The following is a 25570-nucleotide window of genomic DNA, read 5'->3' as shown; positions in this document are numbered from 1 at the left end:
GATTATTATTCAGCTCACGATCGACTTTTTCCTTTCTGAACAGCTGCGCACAGCTCCTAAAATACCAATTTTGTCATGCAAACGCCTTGTTCGATTCTAATTTGTATCACCGAAAGATTATAATTTACTGGAGATAGGGTAGGCTTTGAAGATTATTTTCTTAATAAAAGTACAACGGTTGAAATTATATTAAATAGAATAAGAAAGATGGTAAGTTTTAAGTCGGTAAAAAAAAAAAAATGGAGAAAGATGTTTTTCGTCTTGTCGCGAGCGTTGGAGAAACAAAAAATTCTGGTTCCCCTAATAGGAATCGAACCGCAGACCTTTGGATTCTGCGCTCCGATGCTCCACCACAAAAGCACAGAGACTTTATAGTGAGCGAGGCCCATTACGAAATTCGTGTATGACATCCTTCTCTATTTCTTTACCAAACTCAAAGCTTACCATCTTTCTTATTCTATTGACAAACATGACGCTATCGACACGCTGGTCCTAGCAGTATGAATGGACGTGTGTGGTGGCCGAGAGCTGCCACTCAAAATTTTACAATTTTTGAAAGATTTAATAAAAAATAAAAGAAAAAAATAAATCAAAACTGATAGTAAAATGGAACGTGACTGCAAAACAAAGGAAAAAGAACGATTGACAGTAAAATGAAGTAGCAAGGAAATTTATAAGCAAAAGTAATTGCATTATCAAAGTAAAAATCATTTCAAAATTAAACTGAAATCCAAAGGAAATTCACGTTGAAATAAAAAATAAACTCAACATCAAATCTAATTGAATATCTCTGTGGCCGGGGGCTGCCACTACCATGATACTGTGCGGGCGTGATTGTATGTCCCATCGTGCGTTATGTCCATTTACTCAAGTTGTGAAGTTGTTTTGATCTTGAGTGATTTAGAAGAGTTTTTTAGTATTTCGATGTAAGATTTCAGAGAGGCCTTGTGGAAAAATAATGCCGATCTTAAAGAGGCTTTGCTGAAATATGTCGGGCAAGGATTACAAAGATGAGAGATGTTAGATTTCCTCACTCGTGACTTGCCACTTTACGCGTGGAGTCTAAGGATGCTTGATAGAAGGCTTCGTCGTGTGACATATTTTTCAATGATGATACTTATATAGTAGATCTAGTAATGAAGGCATTTGAAACTGAACCCAACGGGCCTGGAAAGCTATCGGGATACCGTGCAATGAACAAAAAAATAAGGCAAGAGCATGGCTTAAATGTAACTAAAGATCAAGTTTACGATGTAATGAATGAACTAGATCCCGACGGATTCAACGTGTATCATACATGACGCTTGTCTTGTTCGTGACAAGATGAAAAACAACTTTTTTCTGAAATTGAACCGTTCCCTAAAATCAGTTGACAGAATCATGCAAAATTCTTCTGAGCGTCTTTATTGCTCCTTTCTATGGAAACCGCAGGAAAACACCCCGGTGTAACCTATCTGTCCCCTAATTGAATAGGTTCGACAAGATTATAAAGAACCTGAGGAGGTTTTAAGAAAGTTATCGGAGATGAGGTAGGTTTTGAAGATTATTTTCTTAACAAATTGCTCTTAAGAGAGCTTGTCAGTAATTTTCAAGAATCCGGAGAAAGAAGCGTTTTCGTATTTTTTGCCAAAATAAAGCTCGCTGGAACTTTTCAATATTATTTTTGATAACAGTTCATTAAAAGGGTCTTTTGGAGCAAATAAAAAAGTTTGATTTTGCTTCTGTCGTCGGATTCTTGAAAATTACTAAGAACCTCTCTTAATCGTTTTCAATGTTTCTAAACCGGAGTTCTCCCTAAATTCGAATGAAAACTGACGATAAGGTGAGTTTCTGATAAAGGAGGGTTGTCCAATAAACCTTAATTGGGTCGATTTACCTGAGGCTGAGTGAATTATGATCAAAACTTAAAACTGAGGTCAAGGAAACCCAACATTTTTTTTATTTTTTTATTTTTTATTTTTTTATATACAGATCAACATATTCTGTGGCATGAATATACCAATAATTTAAAAAGGAAAACTACTTGAAAAAGCGGAGTGAATTGACAGCTAGAGCTTATATCTTCGGGCGATCGAAGTAAAATGCGACAAAGAAAAATGGGTCCAGATATTCGACAATTGTTTGTATCATACCATGTCTGGAGGAAAAAAATGAGAACTAGAACCGTTTAGAACTATTAAACAAGCGGAGTAAATTGGCGAGTGCAGCTGATAGCGTGGATGGAAAGGAATTTCAGATATAGAGTATCAGTTTTCAAAATTCGCTTAACTTAAGGCAATAAATGATAATCGTTTTGTATAAAATACGTTTTAGATGCTTTTCTTGTTATTAGCCTTTGAAAAACATATCATTTCATTTTTCCAAGCCCACAATCACTTATGGAGATGCGCATCTGCTAGAAAGCAAGAAGGTACAGCCTAATTTTTCTTTCTATTTCAGTTTTTTCATTACCTCTCAATTGTTGAAAAAGAGAGGGGAAAATGAACGAAGATTACTTTGAATACCTCTTGCCAAAAAAAAATTAGAAAGGAGAACAAAACAAAAACAAAAAAATTAAACGCAAAGGTATGAAAAACGCACTAATACTTAGAACGTTCATATATTCACATAATTCTCTCCCTAAGAACCTTTGAACCATACCAAATGAGCTGTCATTCATTTAATGATCTAAGACATGTCTGATTGGTTCATGCATTTCATGTTTGTAAGAAATATATTGCAGTGCGTCTTTGAATTTCGTGTGCAGTGCAAGGCAATTGAATGTTATTTTTAATTTATTGCGAAAACGCTTGAGGCTACCACGTCTAATGCCCCATTCACACCAAAGCTTAAACATGTTTAAAAGTTGTTTTGTTAAACACAATTTAATTTTTTTTTTCTTCATCGAAACTACTTAACCGAATATTTTTGACTTGAATGTAGCACATTGGAAATGCAAGTTAGCAAGTACTTGAATCCAATGGAAAATCAAGTTTTTCAGTTCTCTGTTTATAATTTTCATTCAATGAAAACCAGTTTAACAAAACATGTTTTGCTGGTGTGAATGGGGTATTAAATTAGCATCAAGAAAACATTTAAAGGACAACTAGTCTATACTGAAAAACATTTATAACTTTAACTTGTTTAATGCAACTTTTACCAGTAATGAAAACAGAAAAACTGAAATTAGATTGAATAGAATTACAAAGACGGTAAGTTTTGAGTCGGTAAATGTGGGTTCAGGATTTTTTCTTTTTTCTTTTTTTTTGTTTTTGTTTTTGTCCAACGCTCGCAACAAGACGAAGAACATCTCTGTTTCCTAAAAGAAGTGAACAGAATCATGCAAAATTCTTCAGAGCGTCTTTATTGCTTCTTTCTATAGAAAACTAGAGGAAAACACTAAAAGTGTAACCTATCTGTCACCGAGCTGAATGGGTTCGACAAATTTTAAACAACGCCATTGCCTAATCGATCGAAGGGTATGTTAGAGACAGGAATTCTTAATTCGTAATTATTATTCAACTCGCGATCGACTTCTTCCTAAATAAACAGCTGCGCACAGCTCATAGAGTGCCAATTTTGGAATGCAGGCGCCTGGCACGATTCTGAGTTTCATCGGCGGAAGATTATAAAGAACCTGAGGACGCTTTTAAGAAATTTATTTGAGAGAAGGTAGGCTTTGAAGATTATTTTCTTAAAAAATTCCTCTTAAATTATTTCAATGTTTCTAAATTAAAAGAGAGTTCATCCTAAATTTTAAGGTGAATTTCTGATGGAGGAGGGTTGTCCAATACACTTTTACTCAGTCGACTCATTTGAGGCTATTTGTCGATGAAAATAACATGAAACCTCACTCAAGATTGAAGGATATCCAATTTTTTTTTTTATGCGGAGATCAAAACCTTCTGTGGCATAAATATATTAAAAAATTAAAAGGAAAACTACTTGAAAAAGCGGACTGAATTGGCAGCTACAGCTGATATCTTCGGCCGATCGAAGTAAAATGTGTGTAAAAGAGAAATAGGTTCAGATATTCGACACCTGTTTGTATGATACCACGCCTGAAGGCAACAAATGATAACCGTTTTGTGTCAAATTCGTCTGATATGCTCTGCTTGTTATTAGCCTATGTTTTTAGCATATATCTTTTTCATACTCCCACATGCTCCAATGAGAATGTGTCACGAGAATTCGGTAATAACAAGATTTAGTCGGAGAGCATTCATGGACTTCCTAACATTTTCCCTCCTTATTTTTTTAAATTTAATTCAAGACTCTTATAATTTGAAAAGATAAAAAAAAAACGTCTTCCGTGGCAGGAATATCTCAGAAATGAAAAAGAAAAACTACTAAACAACCGGAGTAAATTGGCGAATGCAGCAGATATATTGGATGGAAAAGAGTTTCGGATATAGAGTGTCAGTTTTCGAAACTCGCTTGACTTTAAGGTGATGAATAATAACCGCTTTGTAAAAATTCCTTTGATATGCTTTTCTTGTTATTAGCCCCTGTAAAAAATAAAAATAAATATAAAAAAACATTTTTTTACGCCTACGTTCACCTATGGAGATGCGCATCTGTTGGAAAGTAAAAATGAATAGCCTTTTTTTCTTTCTATTTTAGTTTTATCATTTACTCTCAATTGGTAAAAGAGAAAGGGGAATATGAAAGAAGACTACTTCAAATACATTTTTCCAAAAGAAAAAAAATTCGAAAGGAGAACAAAACAAAAACAAAAATTAAACGCACAAGTAAAAGAAACGCGCTAGTACTGAGAACGTTCAAATATGAAAATAACGACGACCGAGACTTGGAGGAAGCCCATAATCCATTGCCAGCTTCCGAGTTATGAGTTACGGAAATCAACATCATCCGCATCTGGCTGAGAAAACTAATCAGTAAATGAAAAATGCGAAATAAAGTGGTGCTGATATCTGGTATGCAGATCCAGGTGAAGAGGAAAAATAAATTATTTGAACTTTTCGGCGGAACAATTCTGAACTACGATAGAAATGATGATAAACATGTTTACAAGAATAACAGTCATGATGATGACAGATCAACGTCCTCTTTGGCGTGAATATATTGAAAATGAAAAGGAAAAACTACTTGAAAAAGCGGAGTAAATTGGCAGCTACAACTAATATCTTCGGGCGATCGAGCTAAAATTTGTGACAAAGAGAAAAAGTTTTAGATATTCGACACCTGTTTGTATGATACCATGACTGAAGGCAAAAAATGAGAATCGTTTTGTGTCAAATTCGTTTGATATGCTGTACTTGTTATGAGCCTATGTAGAGTTTTTTTTGAAAATCGCGTGACATAAAGCGATTTTTCTTGTTGTTAGCCTTGGTAAAAAATTTTAAGAAAACATTTTCTACGCCCACGTTCACCTTTTAAGTTGTGCATTTGCTGCAAAGCACGAATGCACCGCCAATTTTTTTCTTTATAAAGATTTTTCATTTATTCTCAATTGGTAAAAAAGAGAGGGAAAATTGAAAGAAGACTATTTGAAATACATCTGGCGAAAAAAAAATTAGAAAGGAGAACAAAACAAAAAAAATTAAACTCACAAATAAAAGAAACACAGTAGTACTAAGAACGTCCAAATATGAAAAAATAACAACGACGGTGATTAGGAGGAAACCCATAATCTATTGCCAGCTTCCGAGTTATAACTTACAGAAATCATCCATATCTGCCTAAGAAACTAATTAGTAAGTGAAAAATACGAAATTAAGTGGCGCTGATATCTGATATGCAGATCCAATTGAAATGGAAAAACAAATTCTTCGAACTTTTCTGCGGACCAATTTTGAACTATGATCGCAATGATGATAGCCATGATTACAAGAATAATAGTCACGATAACTTTAATAATGATAGCAAAACAAGCGAAATAGAAACAAAAAGACAAAGAAACATCTTTGAAGTGTTGGCGTTTTATTTCCAACGCTAATTATCAATTATGCATCTGAATAAATTATCAGTCTTCACTTGAATATTCAAGATAATTAGTGAATAATACATGGTGGGCGCAGACATAGGATTTCTCTTTTCGTGTTCAGCTCGATGTCTTACGAGTTCGCATTGAGATCGCTGCGCTTACTCGTGAACGTCGAGTTAAACATGAGAAGAGAAATTCCGAATGTACCAGCGACCATTATTATTTTGTTTATCATCTAAACACAATAGGTCTTTACCGGCAAGTAAAGTCGACTTTATTAATGAATGAAAGAAATAGGATCCACCATTCAAGAAGAAAGTCGTAAATTGCGTCAGCCAGAAGGCTAAAGATGAGAAAAAGCGTTCAATCAATCAAACAAGCAATGGGCGTAAATTTCGATTCACATAATTCTCTCTCTGAGAACCTTTGAGCCGTACCAAATGAGCTGTCATTCGTCTAATGATCTAAGACATATCTGATTGGTTCGTGCATGTCATGTTTGTAGGAAATATATTGCGGTGCGTCTTTGAAGGGTAACAGTCTGTGTGGCATGTCACGAATCTCTCTGAGAAAGTGTGGAAAGTAGCACGTGAATTCAAAAAAGTTATATTTCTGTAAAAAGCGGTCAATTCTATGCGACACGACAAAATGAAAACAAAAGCATGAAAAAGCGTTTTACGAGCAGGAATTAAAAAAATAGAACAAAATGAAATAAAATAAAAATAATTAAAACCTATCAACTAATTTTTCTTTCTTTCTTTTTTTTTTTTTTTGAAAAATTTTCATTTTAATTTGAGTGAGGAACAGGCGAACTTTGGGGTCAGAATGTTCGTTTTCTTTTGCAGTAATGAGCCTTCGCGAACGGAAAGTTACGAGTTCAATATTCACTGATTCGTGAATCGTAAAACGTGGTCAAAATCTCTTTGAAACAGCCTAAAGAAGTTTGATAGCTGTCTTAAGCAGCTATAGGAACTAATTGTCCTGCACGACCAGAAGAGAAACAAAGGTCGTCTTCATATCGGAGAGGGTTTTTTTAAAAGGACGTAGCTAACATTTACGAAAACGTACCGAAGGAGGGATGTAAGACCATGGGCAAACTTCGTTACCTCAAGGGGTATCGAAATTAAGTGTGGAGGTTACGTCAGTCTAGTCTCCTTCGCAGTACTCTGTGGTCAAAATCATTGTCGGAAATACCTTAATATTTCTCAATTATTTGGAACAGGAAAAGACTACTCGGATGGCTTCTTCACCGGAGTGTATAACCTGGATGGTTGTGGGCCTGACTGAATCTGTCACCATAATAGCTCTGAATTCGTTGATAGTGATTGCATTTTGTAGAGACCGTAATCTTCGTAAACGATCCACTTACTTGGTGATAAGCTTGGCAGTTGCAGACATGTTATCTGGGGGAAGTTCTGCACTCGACCTCTTCTATGATGTTGGAGCGATATGTAATTCCTGGAGGTACAATATAGAGCATTGGTATATACATGTCACGCTCTTCTGGTTTGTCATCTGTTCGTTAACAAATATGACTGTTATTTCTCTAGAACGCCTGAATGCAACGTTTTGGCCCTTCAGACATCGTACGATGAAAAAGTCAGTCTACTGGGTTCTTATCATCGCCATCTGGTTAACAGCACTACTCATCCCATGTGCGTTAATAATAAATTATCGCTATGCACATAAACAGAATTATTATTTCTACGCCTGGGGTACATTCGTCTCAATTTGTCTTTTGGTCATTTGTGTCTCTTACGTTTTTATTTTTGTCAAGCTTCGCTTTGGAAATCAGCCTCGACACCATGGCGCGGCAAACAGGGAAAGGAAACTAACCGTGACGTTGTTCACCGTGACTTCTCTCTCTCTACTATTGTGGCTGCCTTATGTTATAACTACTTTTCTTTTTCTTGCCACTAATATTTCAAGTTCATGGTCTGAAATAGCGCGTTTCCGTTGGCGAGGGGGTTCAATTTTCTTGTTTTACGCGAACTCTTTTTTAAATCCGATATTGTATACTATGAGGATGCCAGGTTTTAGGCGAGCTTTAAAGATGTTTTGTCGCCAACGACCTCAGCCACACAGACAGGTTGAGATCGTTCCCCTCCGTGAGATTAACATTCAAATTTGAGTTTAACTAGTGGGGGAGAAATAAATTTCTACTAAGGTTGTGTGAAGGTAGTTTTTGATAGGAAGTTTGCTCTAAACTCTCCAGCCTCTGCATTAAATAAAAAAAAAGGAGGTAGATTGAATTAATCAGATTACGTTTGCGATCATTTATGATTAAACGTGATTCCTTTGTACGTTTTATGTGTAAGGTTTCATTTTGCATTTTGTTCATTTGGGTTTGTTTGATTATTTGCATTACTTTAGATTTAGTTCTGCGTCAGTATAAGTTTCGTTTGCGTGTGTTTAAGTTGAGTTCACGCTTTTTCCAGCTTTGCCTTGATTCGCTTCACGTTTTTTATAGGTTCGCTGGATTCCGTTTTTGTCAAAGAAAAAAATATTAGCTCGTTAGACGTTGTGATTGTAATTTTAATCTCACTGTGCAATTCAGCATTATCACATTATGTATCAAAATAGCTTAACGTTTTACATCCTAAAGTTAATATGCATTTCCTTCATACTTTTCTCGATATATTTCCAATGGTTTTGACAAGGAGAATTTGTTAAACATTCAAGGGTTCTTAAGTTGATGATCATTTCCTTTATTCTCGTGACCTTTTTGTTTTATTCAGGCGTGATACTGTGAGGAGAAATTAGATGTAAGTCAATCTTAGAGTTCAAAGGGTTAGCAGCTAAAGGATTTGTAGATGAGCCAAGTGACCGCTCTTTATCAATTTGAATATACACAACATCAAAAAAAAAAAAGGATGTGATTAGCTAGATTTATCTTAATAAGTAACGGTAATAGGACTGAGTGGAGTCTAATTCGGTATGCAATCATACTCTGTTATCACGAGTGCGATTACAGACCAAATTGGACTCCACGAAGTCATATTACCAATTAATTATAAAAATTTCAATTTGCGAGAAGAGAAATATCGCCAAGTTATAAAAGAAAGAGAAATTTGCATTAAAGACTGACAAAGGAATTAGTGTTTCTATGGTGAATGAAACCGAGGCTGTAGTTGGTTGATTTAAACTCATCTTTGGATGTGATTGGTCGATTTAAACTACAACTTTGGATATGATTAGCTTATCGAACCGTTCCATAACAAACTGTCCGATAACACCTTGGCAAGTAAATTAAAAGAAAATGTGTGAGTTTTTCAAACCAATCACAATCGAGGAAATTGAAATTTTTATGATGAAGACTGATACTGTCAGCATAAATGCATAATTTCAAGATGATTAACACTTATGCATGTATGAAATAAAAAAAAAAAAGGAAATGGGTAAATGTGTATTAAAAATAAACTGATATAAATAAAAGTCGACGAAAAAATATGAAACAGGTTCTATTTTCTCGCGCAAAGGGATGCAATTGTCGAGCGTGGGAATTGGATAAAGCAACACGACTTCAGCATTAAAGTCCTACACCCAGGAGAAGAGGGTGAAGTTTGCATATCTGTTTGAATAGCTTTATTTACCTCAAACTTAGGGAATTAAAAAATGAGAGAATAAGGATCGGTAAACGAGGAACAGGGAATAAAGAACGGGGAAGAGAAAAAGTGAACGGGGAACAGGAAACAGACAACAGCCAACAGAGAACGGGGATATGATGCTATGTTTAATGGAACAGCTCATACATTGTGAGATCAGGATCGACAACAGAACTGAGTTTATCGCAGTCAGACAGTAACGTGTTTTTCATTGACCATCGATAAATTTGTGTAAAGCCCTTCCCTTCTTTCAGCTTGTAGTCAACTAAAGCAAACACGACAACAAAGACCGGCAGATTCCTGTAATAATAGGATAATTTAGCTTATGGAAATCGTCATACGTATGGGCCTGTTCTATACATGGGCCAAACTCAACCACAATCGCACACTACGGTACAGTTTCAGTATAGCTGATAATAATAGCAAAGAACTACATGTCGAAGCCTCTCATTAAGCTGCATAGTTTAATTCTTCTTCGAAAGTCTATTACTTTTCCTTCATTTCACAACCAGTAATATTTAATCTCTGATATGTACAAGGGCAAAGCTTGCTCGTCGTAATTCTGTCATTCATTAACCTCATAATCAAACGCGAAATGCATTAACCTCCTGCGATGACTTTACTACTTCCGCCATCTTGGACGTCAGAGGGCGAACTGCGATGAGCCCGCGACAAGATTGCTTGCGGTGTATGCCTTAAAGTTGGGTTATGGGAAAAAAAACCTGGGTTTTGTGGGAAAACAAACCTGGGTTTTGTGGAAAAACCTGAGTTTAGGGAAAAACTCGGAGGTTTTTGTGGTGGAAAAAACCTGGGTTTAGGAAAAAAAAATATTAGTTTTGAAAAATAAAACTTGACTTTTACAAGGAAAGATACGGTGACCGTTACGGGCCACCGTAATCTTTTACCTTTGCCTCGAGGTTATTCTTTTTGCCGTGAGTCTTTTTCTTTTACTGCGAGGTTATTTCTTTTGCCGTGACAGTTGTGGGCCACCCTACATATTATTAAATAAGAAACAAAGAATACGTGTGAAGAAAGATTATTATTCAGATAACGATCGACGTTTTCCTTGTTGAACGGTTGCGCACAGCTTCCAAAATGTCAATTTTGCAAACGCCATGTTCGATTCTGAGTTTTATCGCCGGGAGATTATAAAGAATCTGAGGACGCTTTTAAGAAAGTGAGTTGAGATACGGTAGGTTTTGAAGATTATTTTCTTGGCAAAGTTCATCGGCACAAATCGGCTCTTCGGAAAGGTGAGAGGTTTGGTCACTTCAGTCAGGTCACGAGGTGTCCTTAATCACCCTCAGTCGTTTGTTTGTTTGTTCTTGTTCCTATTTTGTATTTCTTAAGTAATTGCAAAGTTTTTTTTTCTTTTTATGTCTCCTAAAGTACATTAGAGAAGTGGATTCCAGAATTTCGTGTGCAGTGCAAGGCAATTGAATGTTATTGTTAATTTATTGCGAAAACGCTTGAAGCTACCACGTCTTTAATTAGCACCAAGAAAACATTGAAAGGACAACTAGTTTATACTGAAAAATATTTATAATTTTAACCTGTTTAATGCAACTTTTACCAGTAATGAAAACAGAAAAACTGAAATTAGATATATAGAATTACAAAGACGGTAAGTTTTGAGTCGGTAAATGTGGATTCAGGATTTTTTCTTCTTTTTTTTTTTTGTTTTTTTTTTTGTCTCGCTCGTGACAAGACGAAAAACATCTCTGTTTCCTAAAAAGAAGTTAACGGAATCATGCAAAATTATTCAGAGCGTCTTTATTGCTTCTTTCTATGGAAAACTAGGGGAAATCACTAAAGTGTAACCTATCTGTCACCGAACTGAATGGGTTCGACTAATTTTAAACGACGCTATTGCCTAGTCGATCGAAGGGTATGTTAGAGACAGAAATTCTTAATTCTTAATTATTATTCAGCTTGCGATCGACTTTTTTCTTATTAAACAGCTGTGCACAGCTCATAAAGTGCCAATTTTGCCATGCAGGCGCCTGGCGGGGATGGCACGATTCTGAGTTTCATCGGCGGAAGATTATAAAGAACCTGAGGACGCTTAGAAAGTTATTTGAGATAAGGTAAGCTTTGAAGATTATTTTCTTTACAAATTCCTCTTAAATTATTTCAATGTTTCTAAATTAAAAGAGAGTTCATCCTCAATTTTAAGGTGAATTTCTGATGGAGGAGGGTTGTCCAATACACTTTTACTTAGGTCGATTCATTTGAGGCTGTTTGAACTATGAAAATAACTTAAAACCTCACTCAAGATTGAAGGATATCCAATTTTTTTTTTTTTTTTATGCGGAGATCAAAACCTTCTGTGGCATAATTATATCAAAAATGAAAAGGAAAACTACTCGAAAAAGTGGACTGAATTAGCAGCTAAAGCTGATATCTTCGGCCGATCGAAGTAAAATGTGTGTCGAAGAGAAATAGGTTCAGATATTCGACACCTGTTTGCATGATACCACGACTGAAGGCAACAAATGATAACCGTTTTGTGTCAAATTCGTTTGATATGCTCTACTTGTTATTAGCCTATGTTTTTTAGCATATATCTTTTTCATACTCCCACATGCTCCAATGAGAATGTGTCACGAGAATTCGGTTATTACAAGACTTAGTCGGAGAGCATCCATGGACTCCCTAACATTTTCCCTCCTTATTTTTTTAAATTTAATTCAAGACTCTTATAATTTGAAAAGATTAAAAAAAAAACGTCTTCCGTGGCAGGAATATCTCAGAAATGAAAAAGAAAAACTACTAAACAAGCGGAGTAAATTGGCGAATGTAGCAGATATCTTGGATGGAAAAGAGTTTCAGATATAGAGTGTCACTTTTCGAAACTCGCTTGACTTTAAGGTGATGAATGATAACCGTTTCGTAAAAATTCTTTGATATGCTTTTCTTATTATTAGCCTTTGTAAAAAATAAAAATAAATAAAAAAAACATTTTTTTACGCCTACGTTCACCTATGGAGATGCGCATCTGTTGGAAAGCAAAAATGAATAGCCTTTTTTTCTTTCTATTTTAGTTTTATCATTTACTCTCAATTGGTTAAAGAGAAAGGGAAAAATGAAAGAAGACTACTTCAAATACATTTTTCCAAAAAAAAAATTAGAAAAGAGAACAAAACAAAAACAAAAATTAAACGCACAAGTAAAAGAAACGCGCTAGTACTGAGAACGTTCAAATATGAAAATAACGACGACCGAAACTTGGAGGAAGCCCATAATCCATTGCCAGCTTCAGAGTTATGAGTTACGGAAATCAACACATCCCACATCTGGCTGAGAAAACTAATCAGTAAATGAAAAATGCGAAATAAAGTGGTGCTGATATCTGGTATGCAGATCCAGGTGAAGTGGAAAAACAAATTTTTTGAACTTTTCTGCAGACCAATTCTGAACTACGATAGAAGTGATGATAAACATGTTTACAAGAATAATAGTCACGATGACGATGACATCTTTCACTATGGAACTGGTATTCATTACAAAACAACTATAATAATGATAACAAAACATGCGACATAGAAACAAAAGGACAAAGGAACATCTTTGAAGTGTTGGTGTTTTATTTCCAACGCTTGTTATCAATTCTGTATCCCATCTGGATAAATTGTCAGTCTTCACTTCTGAATTTAAGATAATTTGTGAATAATACATGGAGGGTGCAGACATAGGGTTTCTCTACGAGTCTTCAGCTCAATGTCTCACGAGTTCGCGCTAGTTGATCTCGAGAAGAGAAATTCCAAATCTACAAAGACTATGTATTACATTTTTTTTTTCTTTTTTCATAGTCTTTACCGGCAGGTTAAGTCGACTTTATTGACGGATAAAAAAAAATAGGATCGACCATCCAAGAAGAAAGTCGTAAATTGCGTCGGCGATAAGGCTAAAGGTGAGAAAAAGCGTTGAAACATTGCAAAAACAAGCAAGGGGCGTAAATTTCAATTCACATAATTCTCTCTCTGGGAACCTTTGAGCCATACCAAATGAGCTGTCATTCATCTAAATGGTCTAGGCCATATCTAATTGGTTCACGCATATCATGTTTGTATGAAATATATTGTGGTGCGTCGTCGATGAGTAAAAGGCTATGTCGCATGTCTCGCACAGAAAGTAGCCAGTGAATTTGAAAAAGTCTTATTCCTGTAATAAGCGGTCAATTCCATGCGACACGACAAAATGAACAAAAGCATAGAAAGGCATTTTCCAAGCAGGAATTAAAAATAAAGCAAAATAAATTGAAAAAATAAGATCTATCAACTACAATTTTTTACTGAAAAATAATTATTTCAATTTGAGTGAGAGAATAGGCGAACTTTGGGGTCAGAATGTTAGTTTTAATTCTTAATAAAGAAACCACAACTTTTAGTTTGCAAGACATGTTTCGACATTCTTATGTCATCTTCAGTTGTAAATGCGATTTTAACGGTTGTACATTTGAATTTATATGAAATTACGTTACAAATTACGTCATATTGTTTACGTACGATTTGAATATTAAATACGAAAAAACGTGACAAAGCACGCGCTAGATGGGGAAAGAAGGAGAAAAGAAAAATAATGATGATAATAAGAAAAATTATTATGATAACAGAATCAAAAGGAAAGAGACAGCTCTAGATGCTTCAATTGCTGATTAAGGATGGGTTTGTCCCACTTAATATGCAATGCCTCTTTGATCTTAATTTCGTATTTCGAGGCGGCAGAATCTAAAATGGTGAAACATTCTGTACCACAAGAGTCGAGACAGGCCTTTGATGATTGTAGGTGCTTGTAAATGTGTGAAGTTTTTTCAGACAAGAGGTGCTCACGAACCCGTGTACAGATGTGGCGAGTGGTCTCACCAATATAACTGGCATTACAGCCAGCACACGAAAATTTATAAACGACACGCGAACGTAGACCTGGTGGTACTGAATCTTTCACACTGAACAAGTTTCTGAGCTTAAACGTATTGAAGACTAACTTAATATCTAAATCAGGTCTACAATAACGTTTGAGTAGTTGCCTTAACTTGGTTTGAGCGATGTCAGAAAACCGCCCAACATAAGGAAGTTTAAAATAATGCGAAGAAGGTTTTCCGGAGTTTAATGTGGCGTTATGCGTGGGAGAAGGATTATAGCTCTTGGCCAGATGCCTGGAGATAATCCTGTCTATGACGCTGGAAGGGAAACAATTTTTCCGTAGCAAGAAAATAAGTTTTTGTACATCCTTGTGGAAACCAACCCAGGAATTATTGATCTTATATACTCTGTCAACCAAAGTTCTTATTAAACCTAATTTGTACATCATAGGAGTGAAGCTAAAATAATTCGTCAGAAGACCAGTAAACTTCTTCTTGCGGTAGACGCTAGTAATTATGGATGGATTACTGTTGTCAATCAATATGTCTAAGAACGATAATTTCTCATTAATTTCCTTTTCCATTGTGAAGCGAATACTAGGGTGTCTGGTGTTTAAATAATCAAAGAACAATACCGCGTCCTTCTCATTATTGAACAAACAGAAGGTGTCATCGACATAGCGTCTGTAGAAAACAACTTCAGATAATGAATAGTTGTCTAACCAGGTTTTTTCATGATGTCCCATAAAAAGATTTGCAAGTACTGGAGCAAGTGGGGACCCCATGGCAACTCCATCTATCTGATCGTAAAACACTCCCTCAAACAGAAAACCTGTTTCAGTTGTCGCAAAGGCAAAAAGCCTTCTTAGGTCAGCGGCGTTTATCTTAAGACCAGGGTTACCTTGATAATTCCATTGATTTTCCATTATCAGCAACATCGATAGATATGTCTTCCATCGAACTGTCAAATACAATGTTCAAAAGGCTGTGAAACGAGTTATCACCACCCACGAGAAGAAACTCAAAAGATTAACGCGAAACGTAGTTCTACCGTTTACTTCAACGGAGACAGTCACCAACCTCTCATCGCAGAATCTCACGTCCGAACAACTGGAAATACTTAAATATGGGCCTTCACATTCTATTTGTCCTAGCACCATCAGCAAAACGGATGTTTTTTCTTGTTTTGAGCTAATTAATCGTACCATGGTCAGAAATATACTCGATAGGAAACTAAAGGGCAAACTTGTCGCAGACCTCTCTCATCTCGCCCACTCGTACGTCTCATCGCACCAACCTTCTGTAGCGGACTTGAAGAAATACAGGGTATTAAAGAATCGAAGGAGGAACAAGGACATTGTAATACTGAAACCTGACAAAGGAAATGGCCTGGTTGTCATGGACAGGAAAGCCTACGAACAGGGTATTTTATCTATTATCAGTGACACTTCCAAGTTTAAGGTTAATGATAAAGATCCAACATTACAAAGGGAAGGTAAATTACAACGTTTTCTGAGAACACTTAAAAGTAAGGGCCACTTAGACAAAAATACCTATGAGAGAATCTACCCAGTTGGTTCTCAACCAGCCAGGTTTTATGGGCTACCTAAGATGCACAAGGCTAGACGACCTAACGAAACACCTCCCTTTCGACCAATAGTATCTTCAATAGGTACCTACAATTACAATTTATCTAAATTCCTTTGTAATCTTCTCGAGCCACATGTCCCACACGAATACAACGTCCGCGACACGTTCTCTTTTGTACATGAAATCAACCAATTATCTACCTCAGGGAAATTCATGGTATCTTTCGATGTCGAGAGCTTATTCACTAGTATACCTCTCGATGAGTGCATAGATATTGCGATTAGGTATATTTATCAAGGTAACCCTGGTCTTAAGATAAACGCCGCTGACCTAAGAAGGCTTTTTGCCTTTGCGACAACTGAAACAGGTTTTCTGTTTGAGGGAGTGTTTTACGATCAGATAGATGGAGTTGCCATGGGGTCCCCACTTGCTCCAGTACTTGCAAATCTTTTTATGGGACATCATGAAAAAACCTGGTTAGACAACTATTCATTATCTGAAGTTGTTTTCTACAGACGCTATGTCGATGACACCTTCTGTTTGTTCAATAATGAGAAGGACGCGGTATTGTTCTTTGATTATTTAAACACCAGACACCCTAGTATTCGCTTCACAATGGAAAAGGAAATTAATGAGAAATTATCGTTCTTAGACATATTGATTGACAACAGTAATCCATCCATAATTACTAGCGTCTACCGCACGAAGACGTTTACTGGTCTTCTGACGAATTATTTTAGCTTCACTCCTATGATGTACAAATTAGGTTTAATAAGAACTTTGGTTGACAGAGTATATAAGATCAATAATTCCTGGGTTGGTTTCCACAAGGATGTACAAAAACTTATTTTCTTGCTACGGAAAAATTGTTTCCCTTCCAGCGTCATAGACAGGATTATCTCCAGGCATCTGGCCAAGAGCTATAATCCTTCTCCCACGCATAACGCCACATTAAACTCCGGAAAACCTTCTTCGCATTATTTTAAACTTCCTTATGTTGGGCGGTTTTCTGACATCGCTCAAACCAAGTTAAGGCAACTACTCAAACGTTATTGTAGACCTGATTTAGATATTAAGTTAGTCTTCAATACGTTTAAGCTCAGAAACTTGTTCAGTGTGAAAGATTCAGTACCACCAGGTCTACGTTCGCGTGTCGTTTATAAATTTTCGTGTGCTGGCTGTAATGCCAGTTATATTGGTGAGACCACTCGCCACATCTGTACACGGGTTCGTGAGCACCTCTTGTCTGAAAAAACTTCACACATTTACAAGCACCTACAATCATCAAAGGCCTGTCTCGACTCTTGTGGTACAGAATGTTTCACCATTTTAGATTCTGCCGCCTCGAAATACGAAATTAAGATCAAAGAGGCATTGCATATTAAGTGGGACAAACCCATCCTTAATCAGCAATTGAAGCATCTAGAGCTGTCTCTTTCCTTTTGATTCTGTTATCATAATAATTTTTCTTATTATCATCATTATTTTTCTTTTCTCCTTCTTTCCCCATCTAGCGCGTGCTTTGTCACGTTTTTTCGTATTTAATATTCAAATCGTACGTAAACAATATGACGTAATTTGTAACGTAATTTCATATAAATTCAAATGTACAACCGTTAAAATCGCATTTACAACTGAAGATGACATAAGAATGTCGAAACATGTCTTGCAAACTAAAAGTTGTGGTTTCTTTATTAAGAATTATTGCCACTCTGCTGTCTTTACGTCCTAATGTTAGTTTTCTTTTACAATAATGACCCTACGCGAACGAAAAGTTACGGGCTCAATAGTCACTGATTTTTGACTCGTAAAAAGCGTTCAAAATCTCTTTGAAACAGCCCAAAGCAGTTTGATGGCTGTCTTAAGTAGCTATACAAACTAGTTGCTCTGCACGACCAATAGGGAAACAAAGGTCGTCTTCATATCGGAGAGGGTTTTTTTTAAAGGACGTAGTTAACATTTAAGAAAACGTGCCGAAGGAGGAATGTAAGACTATGGGTAAACTTTGTTGTCTGAAGGGCTACCAAAACAAAATGTAGAGGTTACGTCAGACTAGTCTCTTTCGCACTATAAAAGACAGGTTAGTAATCTTTTCTCAAATCATTGCCGGAAATTTCTAACATTTCTCAACTATTTGGAACAGAAAAAGACTTCTCCGATGGCTTCTTCACCTGAGTGTATAACCTGGATGGTTGTGGGCCTGACTGAATCTGTCGCCATACTAACACTGAATTCTTTGACAGTGATTGCCTTTTTTAGAGATCGTAATCTTCGTAAACGATCCACATACTTCGTGATAAACTTGGCAGTTGCAGACATGATATCCGGGGGAACTTCTACACTCGACCTCTTCTATAATGTTGGAGCGACATGTAACTTCTGGAGGTACAATACACTGTCTTGGTATCAGATACCACAGGTCTTACATCTCTGGTTTCCTATTGTTTCGTTAACGAATATGACTGTTATTTCTCTAGAACGCCTGAACGCAACGTTTTGGCCCTTCAGACATCGTACGATCAAAAAGTCAGTCTATTGGGTTCTTATCGTGGCTATCTGGTTGACAGCACTACTCTTTTCATTTGCGTTAATAATGATTCAATACTATACACGTAAATGGGACTATTATTACTACGCATGGAGTTCATTCATCTTCATTTGTCTTTTGGTTATTTGTGTCTCTTACGTTTTTATTTTTGTCAAGCTTCGCTTTGGAAGTCAGCCTCGACACCATGGCGCGGCAAATAGGGAAAGGAAACTGACCGTGACGTTGTTCACCGGGACTTCTCTCTCTCTCCTATTGTGGCTGCCTTATGTTATAACTAGTTCTCTTTATTTTGCCACTAACATTTTCAGTTCTTTGTCTGAAATAGCGCTTTTCCGTTTGCAAGGTGGTTCAATTGTCTTGCTTTACGCAAACTCTTTTTTGAATCCGATATTGTATTCTATGAGAATACCAGATTTTAGGCAAGCTTTTAAGATGTTATGTCGCCAACGACCACACAGACGGGTTCAGATCTTTCCCTTCCGGGAGATTAACCCACGAAATTGAATTTAACTAGTGTGGGGGAAATGAACATTCACAAAGGTTCTTTGACTGTAGTTTTGAATAGGAAGTGCTCTAAACTCTCCAACTTCTACATTAAATAAAAATAATAAAAAAAAATTAAAAAAACTAAAGGAAAAGAGTAGGAAAATTGAATGAATCAGATTACGTTAAGGATCATTTATTATTAAACATGGTTGCTTTGAACGTTTTATGTGTAAGGTTTCATTTTGAATTTTGTTCATTTGGGTTTGTGTGATTATTTCCATTAAGTTAGATTTAGTTCTGCGTCAGTTTAGGTTTAGTTTACATGTGTTTAAGACGAGTTCACGCCTTTTCCTGTGTGATTATGTCAAAACCATTTTTTATCACTTTGTTTCGCTTAGATCGTTTCTATCTCTTTGTCTTGATTCGCTTCACCTTTTGTAGAGGTTCGCTGGATTCTGTTTTTTGTCGAAGAAGAAAAGATAAGCACGTTAGAAATTATGATTGCAATTTTAATCATATTGTGCAACTCAACATTATTATATTATGTAAATAAACAGTCAGGTAGTAGCTTGTGTTTACAAAATAGCTTAATTAACGCTTTACATCCTTAAGTTAATATGCATTTCCTCCATACTGTGCTCGATATATTTCCAATGGATTTGACAAGGAGAATTTGTTAAACAATCAAGGTGACCTTTTTGTTTTATTCTGGGGTGATACTTTAAGGAGAAATTAGATGTAAGTCAATCTTAGAGTTCAAAGGGTTAACAGCTAAAGGATTTGTAGATGAGCTAGATGACCGCTCTTTATCAATTTGAATATACACATAATCAGGAAAAAAGGATGTGATTAGCTAAGTTGTTTACTTATTTATCTTAATAAGTAATAATAATAGGACCAAGTGGAGTCCAATTCGGTCTCCAATCATACTTTGTTATCACGAGTGTGATTACAGACCGAATTGGACTCCACGAAGTCTTATTACTAATTAATCATAAAAAGTACAATTTGCGAGAAGAGAAGTATGGCCAAGTTATGACAGAAAGAGAAAATTTGCATTAAAAGACTGACATAGGGATTATTGTTTCTACGTTGATTGAAACCGAGGCTGTGATTGGTTTATTTAAACTACAACTTTGAGTGTGATTGACCAATTGCACAGTCAGATGACAAAACGTCCGATAGCAACTTGACAAGTGAATTAGTGGAAAAAATGAGTACTTACAGCATAAATGCATAGTTTAAAGATAATTAACACTATACATCTAGGAAATGAAAAAAATAGGAAACGAGTAAATATGTATAAGAAATCAACTAACATGTTAAAAATAAATAAAAGTCAAAGAATAAATACGAAACTGGCCACATTTTCTAGGACGAAAGAAGCGAATGTCGAGAGTGGGGTTTTGATAAAACAACAAAAGTCCAGCAATGAAGCCCTACACCCACAGAAGAGGGCGATGTTTGCCTACCTGTTTGTATCGCTTTATTTCCCTTAACCTTAGGGAATAAAAAAAATGAGGGAATAAGGATCGGTGGACGGAGAATGGTAAACAGAGAGCTGGCAGGAGAACGTAGAGAAGGGGAACAGAGAACCGAGAACAGGAAACAGAGAACAGAGAACAGGGAACAGAGAACGGGGAAGAGAAAATAAAAACGGGGAACAAAGAACAGGCAACAGAGAAAAGGGGAAGAGAAAATAGGGAACGGTGAAGAGAGAACAGGGAACAGGGAACGGGGAAGAGAAAAAAAGAGAACGGCGAACAGAGACCAGGGAAGGAGGAACAGAGAATGGGAAATAGGAAACGGAAAATAGGAAGCGGAAAACAGGGAACGGAAAATAGGGAAAGGAAAATAGGGAAAGGAAAATAGGGAAAGGAAAATAGGGAATAGGGAACGGGGAACAGTGAACGGTCAATAGAGAACAGGAAACAGGAACGGAGGAACCGAGGAACGGGGAACAGGAAACAGGAGACAAGGAACGGGGAACAGTTGACAGGTAACGGGGAATAGAGAACGAGGAAAGGGAAATAGAGAATGAGGAACGGAACGCGGACAATGGAGAACGAAGAACTGCGAACAGGGAAATAGGAACAGGAAACGAGGAACGGAACCGAAAGAGGAAACAGTTTAAATCGGCTCTTCGGAAATGTGAGAGATATGGTTACTTCATATAACTGATGTGGCGTTCCCAGTCACCTCAAGTAGCATGTTAGGTTTGGTAGTTGTTCTTCTCCCTTGATTTTTTTGTTTTTGCTTTTGCTTTTGTTTTTGTTTTTTTGTTTTTGTTTAGTTTTTTTCCTTCTTTATTTATTCGTTTTTTCCCCTTTTTTTTAAGTCTGTTACGTCGCCTAAATTCATTTGGGAAATGGATTTCAGTATTTTGTGTGCAGTGCACGACATTTGAATGTTATTAACAAATTTTTGCTTGCCACAGACAAGACACACAGGCTTTTCTTGTTGCCTGTCATTAGTTAAGAAACAAAGAATAAAAAAGGCTTCGATCTTTTCTATATATAAAGAAATCTCCATACTAGAGTTATTATTCAGCTCACGATCCATTGTAAAACTGGAAAAACGCCAGTTTTCCGATGCAAACGAAATATTCGATTTAATTCAGAGTTTTATCGCTGGAAGATTATAGTGAACCTAAGGACCAGTGCAGAAAATTTGCTTAAGATAAAGTAGACTTTCGAAGATTATTTACTTTTTTGCGTCCATTTTGAAATCACTGATGATCCTTGCAATCTGATTGGCTCTTATTGGTGTGATGTATTCACGAAATCAGAGAGGTGGAAGACAAAGTGAAGGTGTAAGACTTACTTACACAATAAAACTATTGATTTTTTTCATGTGCGCTGTTTTATTAGAAACCAGCAAAGTTTACATGGTATAAATTTTGGCCGCGGTAAAATGGCCGATTTGTTGCTAAAACTATAATTGGTTATAACAAAGTTCAGATCTAGCGCACGCACACATTAGAGGTATTATAAATAACAATACACTAAGCAACTTTATGCCATGATCGACCACTAATAGAATACAGGTGACCGTTAAATAAAGAAGAAAATAACCGTTATTAATTATAAAACAAATTCGGGACTTAAGCAACCGACCGCTTTATACAGGGTGACCTCTTTAATATGGTGTTGCTCATACAGCCAACAAAGTTAAGAGCGTAGTAGACTGGAGACTAGCCCTGTTGGTCGCAAAGGAACGTTTTTGCCGTAAACTTATAATCAAGTTATTCGAGCACAGGAATTCGAACTCCCAAGTGAAACGGAAAATGATTAGAGTTTTTGAGGATTCGAGTTATCGGAATTGGTGCTGGATTTCAGCTATACCCAATCAACTGTCATTATGTACATTTGGTTTGTTTATTAAGACCTTTTTGTTTTTGTTTGTGTGTTGTTGTTTTTTTTTTTTAATTTTTTTTTTTGTTTTTTGCTTTTGATTTTTAGAACGTTAATTTAAGGAAGTTTGGCTAAATTTATTACGTTTCCATAGATGATGATATGACGTTCGTATCAATCGCGATTTAAGGTTGGGACGTGTCAATCAGCTATGTTCTGACACTTTGACGTTGATCCACCAATGATTTTGGTTCAAGATAGAGAAGCCAGGGTTAATCTGAGTCAAGGGAAAATAAAATTAATTCGAGTTAACGTGGATTTGGAGTTAACCGAGTTTCCGTATTCGAGTAAGTTAATAATAATTATATGACTGGGAAAACGAAGTCCGAGGAAAATTGGATCCAGTTCGAGTTAAGGGGGGGGGGAGAGGGCAAGTCGACCGGGCGCAAGTTAGCCGGTTCGTACTGTATTTATGGCTCTTTGTCGAGAAAAATGAATCAATTATAGAACATTTAGGTGTAATTTTAATTAGCTATTGTTTATCTCATCTCCTAAAATCATTTTCATACTAGGAGGAGATTTGTGTGACAAACATCATGAGACACCATAACATCTATAACATTTGAAACACCCTTTAATACTTTCAACAAGTACTGATACTTTTACCCTGATTAATGACTACAATTGTATTTTTCGCTCAGAAGAACCTAGGGCTAGCACCTTCGTTTTGTTACCGTGGTCACATCCTGTTTTTGACGCATTTATCAAACTCTGAAAATAGAAAAACAAAAGTCCAATATATAATACAGTTCTTGCGTTCTTTTAATTGTAAAAAATAAAATAAAATAAAACAAAATCAAAACAAGCAGGATTATGATCAAGAGATATTCGACGAAACAACTGAGATGTTGTTTTGTTCAATGATAATAATTACATGATACCCCAAATGAGGCACTTCGATATTCTAATAACCCCCCTCTTTGGCAGGTAACGAGCAGTCAATTTTCTACGGACCTACTTTTGTATGCTCTATTGGCGACGACTGTTCCTCCTCAGTTTCCCCTGAAAATCATGTGATCCCCCACCCCAAAAAAATTATACCAGAGCCCTCCTCCCTCTCACCAGGCGACTAATAAGGAGTCGTCCCTAAGGAAGTTGGAAGTACGAAACCAAATTTTTGTCATTTGGTTGATTATCATTAAGGCGCGCCAAAAATAATTATATTCTCTCTTCTGCTCGCATCCTCGTTGAAAAAAAAAAATTAAGAAAGGTCGGGGCAAAAATATCTTTGCAAGAAGATGATGAAAGGGAATTACAAAAGTGCTCAACATGATGACTTGTTTTTAAAGTACTATTGCAGATTACTGCTAATTCAGCTCAACCTCTTACCATCGCATCGGCATTCTCTTCCTCTTTTTGAAATTTTTATCGTTTTGAACCTCGCAACGTAACCAACATTGCAATGGGCAATCTGTACGGGACAAAGGTCTTCACAGAAGTATTCGCCTTCACCAACACAAGTACACTCCTTACTGCAATCGGAAGTGTATAGCTTCGTATTTTTATCCCACGCTTCCTGGCCATCGGGACTCACACAAGACTGAAAAACAAATCAATAGTTTATAAGTCACTCAATCTTATGCATAATCTTTTCGTCAAAGTCCACCATTAGGCAATGAATCGGTCACTCTACATGTCACGCTAACAGCATAGTGTGACACCGTGACTCCTGTTATAGATCTTTGCTTCTATGAGTTTCGCTCCAGTTTTAATGCACGGCCATTGAAGGCTGTTAATTAAATTTGTTGCCACGATAGTACCTTGCTTGAGAAGGTTTTACAAACAAAAATACTTCTGATGTGGAGGAAAAAATGATTGGGGGGAATTCTGATTATTACTGACTTTTTTTCCTAAAACCTTTAATCACCAAAGACAAACAAACAAACAAACAAAAAACAACAGCAACAAACAAACAAACAAAACAATGAACACAGATTAAACGAATATTTTACCTTGTGGGGGTGTTTGAGGATTTTGGTTGTGTCACATTTACCTGATGCCCCCAATAAGAATCTGTAGTGTTTTCAATTTTCCGTACTCCCCCATAGCAATAACTGATCCCTCTCCATTCCCCCTGAGACCCATGTGACCCCGACAAAATCCCCCCCATCCACCCCCGCCGCCGTAGGCGACAAATAAAGGCCGGTTCTTGTAAGAATATTTTACCAAAAAGTGTAAACGGTTGAAAGCGAAAAACGAGAAGTTTTTGGCGTGTACCGGAAAAAAATAAACCTCTTGCTTTCCGTTTTCAGCTTATACGAAACTGTTTTACATTAGCAGTGGCCGTAAGCAGGGTATCTTGTTACTTTTCTTCCGGATTAGTTGAGTAGTGAAGGAAAAACAGTAATATTCATATCTATCTATTCTGCCGCAAACTTCATGTCTTAACTTTCTAGAGCAGTTACCTGTTTGCCAAGAATGGCAGTAAACATGTAGAAACCGAGGAGGGTAATGATCAGCCCCTTCGCACAAGCCATTCTGTAGATTTTTCGTAAAACTGTAAAATTAAAAGGATGAACATAAAATCAACGTTTTTTCTTATCTTTATCCCTCGACTTATTTCTTACCCATTTTCCTAGGAAAACCTGATGGTGAATGAATGTCGAAAGTAAACAAGTTGAACATATCTTTGAGCACACATGCGTACTTAAAAGATTAGTATACAGGGCTCATCGAATTCAAAATTTACCTAGAGCTGAAAACAATTAACTGGCATTCCCTTACTTGTTTTGGCAGCTTTTCCCCAAAAAAACAAAAACAAAAAAAGCAAAAAACAAAAGCAAAAAAAGAAAAAAAAGTCTCTCTGAAAGGAAAGCCTATTCCCTAACGATGCGTGGAATTCAGAACGCCACTGGCAATTGGACGGCTGTGTTGACACGCGAGTTTCTAAAATCAAAGGGGAACATAAAAAGGGATGAAACAGTCTGAAAAGAGTAGTTTTGTACCTGATTGGAGCCAACTTGTTCGTCACCCAAGACTTCGAGAGAAAGTGAATGAAAAGATCTTTGAGCTCCAATAAGAATTAGAATTCCATAATTAGTTTATACGTGTAATGTTCCCTTATTCGGATGTAGACACTGTTTCTAGAATACTAATATTTAAATTGTTTATTAGGGCTTCATGCTTAGATAATGAAAG

At 36.4% G+C, this 25570-nt stretch overlaps 5 protein-coding genes across 6 annotated transcripts; 3 read left to right on the top strand and 2 right to left on the bottom strand.

The window, feature by feature from the left end:
• The first annotated feature begins 3086 nt into the window (after positions 1 to 3086).
• On the top strand, positions 3087 to 8057 carry LOC149045605 (histamine H2 receptor-like). Its single transcript, XM_089207813.1, has one exon. The coding sequence runs from the start codon at positions 7164 to 7166 to the stop codon at positions 8055 to 8057; it is 894 nt and encodes a 297-aa protein (XP_089063939.1). The 5' UTR covers positions 3087 to 7163.
• A 5839-nt stretch (positions 8058 to 13896) lies between these two features.
• On the top strand, positions 13897 to 17719 carry LOC149045603 (uncharacterized). Of its 2 annotated transcripts, XM_089206071.1 has the most exons (2): positions 13897 to 13955; positions 15457 to 17719. In XM_089206071.1, exons 1-2 carry the CDS (start codon positions 13948 to 13950, stop codon positions 17429 to 17431), a joined length of 1983 nt encoding a protein of 660 aa, XP_089062197.1. In that variant the 5' UTR covers positions 13897 to 13947; the 3' UTR covers positions 17432 to 17719. The 2 variants fall into 2 exon arrangements, with proteins under 2 accessions (XP_089062197.1, XP_089062198.1); XM_089206072.1 differs by lacking the exon at positions 13897 to 13955 and having other exon boundaries at positions 15445 to 17719.
• Positions 14134 to 15336, bottom strand: LOC149045604 (uncharacterized). The gene has a single exon (XM_089206073.1). It carries the CDS (start codon positions 15331 to 15333, stop codon positions 14149 to 14151), a length of 1185 nt encoding a protein of 394 aa, XP_089062199.1. The 5' UTR covers positions 15334 to 15336; the 3' UTR covers positions 14134 to 14148.
• LOC149045602 (histamine H2 receptor-like) lies at positions 17717 to 20095 on the top strand. The gene has a single exon (XM_089206074.1). The coding sequence runs from the start codon at positions 18144 to 18146 to the stop codon at positions 19035 to 19037; it is 894 nt and encodes a 297-aa protein (XP_089062200.1). The 5' UTR covers positions 17717 to 18143; the 3' UTR covers positions 19038 to 20095.
• Positions 20096 to 22988: 2893 nt separating this feature from the next.
• Positions 22989 to 25518, bottom strand: LOC113672851 (uncharacterized). The gene is made up of 4 exons (XM_027189199.2): positions 25378 to 25518; positions 24838 to 24929; positions 23762 to 23972; positions 22989 to 23143 (listed from the first exon to the last, which is right to left on the bottom strand). The coding sequence occupies exons 2-4, from the start codon at positions 24907 to 24909 to the stop codon at positions 23112 to 23114; spliced, it is 315 nt and encodes a 104-aa protein (XP_027045000.2). The 5' UTR covers positions 24910 to 24929; positions 25378 to 25518; the 3' UTR covers positions 22989 to 23111.
• Positions 25519 to 25570: the final 52 nt, after the last annotated feature.

The sequence above is a fragment of the Pocillopora damicornis genome, chromosome 5 (assembly GCF_964200805.1).
Source record: "Pocillopora damicornis chromosome 5, jaPocDami1.2, whole genome shotgun sequence".
Taxonomy (NCBI): domain Eukaryota; kingdom Metazoa; phylum Cnidaria; class Anthozoa; order Scleractinia; family Pocilloporidae; genus Pocillopora; species Pocillopora damicornis.
Note: the sequence above shows the minus strand (reverse complement) of the source record. Positions and strands in the feature narration are given on the sequence as shown.

Coding starts and splice junctions, on each gene's coding strand:
- LOC149045605 (XM_089207813.1), top strand. CDS start 7,164: ATGGCTTCTTCACCGGAGTGTATAACCTGGATGGTTGTGGGCCTGACT.
- LOC149045604 (XM_089206073.1), bottom strand. CDS start 15,333: ATGTTGCTGATAATGGAAAATCAATGGAATTATCAAGGTAACCCTGGT.
- LOC149045602 (XM_089206074.1), top strand. CDS start 18,144: ATGGCTTCTTCACCTGAGTGTATAACCTGGATGGTTGTGGGCCTGACT.
- LOC113672851 (XM_027189199.2), bottom strand. CDS start 24,909: ATGGCTTGTGCGAAGGGGCTGATCATTACCCTCCTCGGTTTCTACATG. Junction 23,973..24,837: donor CTGCCATTCTTGGCAAACAG/GTAACTGCTCTA, acceptor TTTGTTTTTCAG/TCTTGTGTGAGTCCCGATGG. Junction 23,144..23,761: donor AAGAGAATGCCGATGCGATG/GTAAGAGGTTGA, acceptor TTCTATTTTCAG/AGTTTGATAAATGCGTCAAA.